A 2,296-nucleotide genomic window follows, 5' to 3' on the forward strand; every position below is an offset into this window, starting at 1 on the left:
GCAACCCTTCCTGCCTTCCCTCTCATGATCTGTCTAAGTTCACAGATTCAGCACTGCTGTCAGAGGGCCATCTAGCCTCTGTTTGAAAACCTCCAAAGCAGGAGAGCCCACCACCTCCTGAGGAAGCCTGTTCCACCGAGGGACCACTCTAACCGTCAGAAATTATTTCCTAATGTTGTCGAACGCTTTCACGGCTGGAGTTCATTAGTTGCTGTAGATTTTCCGGGATGTGTGGCCGTGGTCTTGGCATTGTAGGACCTGACGTTTCACCAGTAACTGTGACTGGCATCCTCAGAGGTATAAACACAGAAAGATGGAATCCTCTCTGTGTCAAGGTCCTAATGGTTAGCCGAAAACTCTTTTGATTTAATTTCAAACCATTGGTTCTGGTCCGACCTTCTGGAGCAACAGAAAAAAACAATGGATGCCACTTTGGGTCCCCATTGGACAGAAAGGTAGGGTGTAAATGATGTAAATAAATAAGAATATAAATATTTGCCCTTGTGCGGAGTCTCAGACGATTATTACAGCATGAGACCAGCTCTTCCCATGTTCTGAGCATTTATAAGATTCCTCTTGTATGGATTGCTTGATGTCTTTGAAGATATTTTTTCTGGCTGAATTTCTTTCCACACTCTAAGCATGGATAGGGCTTCTCCCCTGTGTGACTTCTGTGATGCACAGTAAGTTTATCACGAGTCGTGAACCTCTTTGTACACTCTGAGCACTTGTATGGTTTCTCTCCAGAATGAATTCTTTGGTGTATAACAAGGTATGATTTAGCAGAGAAACTCTTCCCACACTCTGAGCAGTTATAAGGTTTCTCCCCAGTGTGCATCCTTTGGTGCCGTAGGAGGAGGGCTCTGTATAGGAAGCTCTTTCCACACTCTGAGCACTTGTGGGGCTTCTTTCCATGGTGCATCCTGAGGTGTAGATTAAACTGGGTTTGATTTGAAAAGTTCAGTCCGCACTCCGAGCACTTATATGGCTCCTCTACCATGTGAATCCTTTGATGGGAAGTAAGTTTTGTTTTCTGACTGAAGCTCTTTCCACATTCGGGGCATTTAAACCCTTTGTCCTCTGAATGAATGACCTGGTGCCGGATGAGGCTGGATTTAAGGGAAAAACTCTTCCCACACTCAGGGCAGCTGTGCGGTCTCTCCCCCGTGTGGGTCCTCTGATGATCCCGAAGGTGCGATTTCTGTCTGTAGCTCTTTCCGCACTCGAAGCACCGAAATGGCTTCTCTCCACTGTGGGTTTGCAAATGTAGATTGAAGTTGGTCACACTGGAGAAGCTCATGCCACAGTTTGGGCATTCGTACCGGTTCTCCTCTGTGTGAATTCGGTGATGTGAAGTATGGCTCCTAGTCTCAACGAAGCTGTTTCCAAGCTCTGTGTTTTCGTTTTGCTTTTCCGCTGTATGGATTCTGCCCTTGTTCCTCCTCTTCTGAGGGGGCATTTCTTCCTGGATGGGGATTTTGGAGAAGTCCCCTGCTTGGTAAAGAATGGATGTATCCCTTCTCTTGGCCATGCGATTTCCAAACTCCACACTTTGGCTTTGTTTTTCCCCAGTGTGGATTCTCCCATCAATACTGAGGTGTTTCTCCCTTTGCTTTTCAGTTGGTTCTTCTTGTTGGACCAGGAGTTCCCCAAAGTACTCTGCTTGGCAAGGAATGGGTTGGTCCCTCTTCTCAGCTGTATAGCTTTCCTCTGGCCTCTCTGGTCTGTCTGGATTGTCAATGTTTCTTTCAGCCTCCTCCTCCTTGACTTTTCCCCATGATAATCCTGGTAATTCCCCAACTTTCGCTTCCACATCACCTGCTGGAATAACGAGAGAGATCCAATTACCACTCATACAAGATGGCCTTTTCCAGTACCTTCCCACCCCCACAGTGACCACCTGATCATACCATATGCCCAGCCAGATGTTTCTGGAGCCATAAGTAAGAACATAAGGAGAGCCCTGCTGGATCAGACCAGTGATCCATCTAGTCCAGCATCCTGTCTCACACGGTGGCCAACCAGTTCCTCTGGAGGACCAACAGACAGGGAATGGAAGCTGAAGCCTTCCCCTGATGTTGTTGCCTCCAAACACTGGTATTCAGAGATATACTGCCTCTATATATGGAGGCTCCATATACCAAGTTATATATTCTCTCTCTCGCGCCTTTCTGTCCTCAACATGAACATCCATCCATAGGAGGAATATTCCCTCCTGCCAGCCTTCCTGAGTGTTTCCTTCTCTGGGACTGGGGTACACAACATCACTGTATAATGAAATCCTATGGCCCACAAT

General features: G+C 47.0%; 1 protein-coding gene across 1 annotated transcript; it reads right to left on the reverse strand.

The window, feature by feature from the left end:
* Positions 1 to 848: 848 nt before the first annotated feature.
* Positions 849 to 1,818, reverse strand: LOC107125074 (gastrula zinc finger protein XlCGF7.1-like; the record flags this gene model as incomplete). Its single annotated transcript, XM_015428541.1, has 1 exon — positions 849 to 1,818. A coding segment is annotated over one exon (970 nt), but the record flags the coding sequence as incomplete, so codon positions are not given.
* Between the last annotated feature and the right edge of the window lie 478 nt (positions 1,819 to 2,296).

The sequence above is a fragment of the Gekko japonicus genome, unplaced genomic scaffold (genome assembly GCF_001447785.1).
Source record: "Gekko japonicus isolate JY-2015 unplaced genomic scaffold, Gekko_japonicus_V1.1 scaffold10064, whole genome shotgun sequence".
In the NCBI taxonomy this organism is placed as follows: Eukaryota; Metazoa; Chordata; class Lepidosauria; order Squamata; family Gekkonidae; genus Gekko; species Gekko japonicus.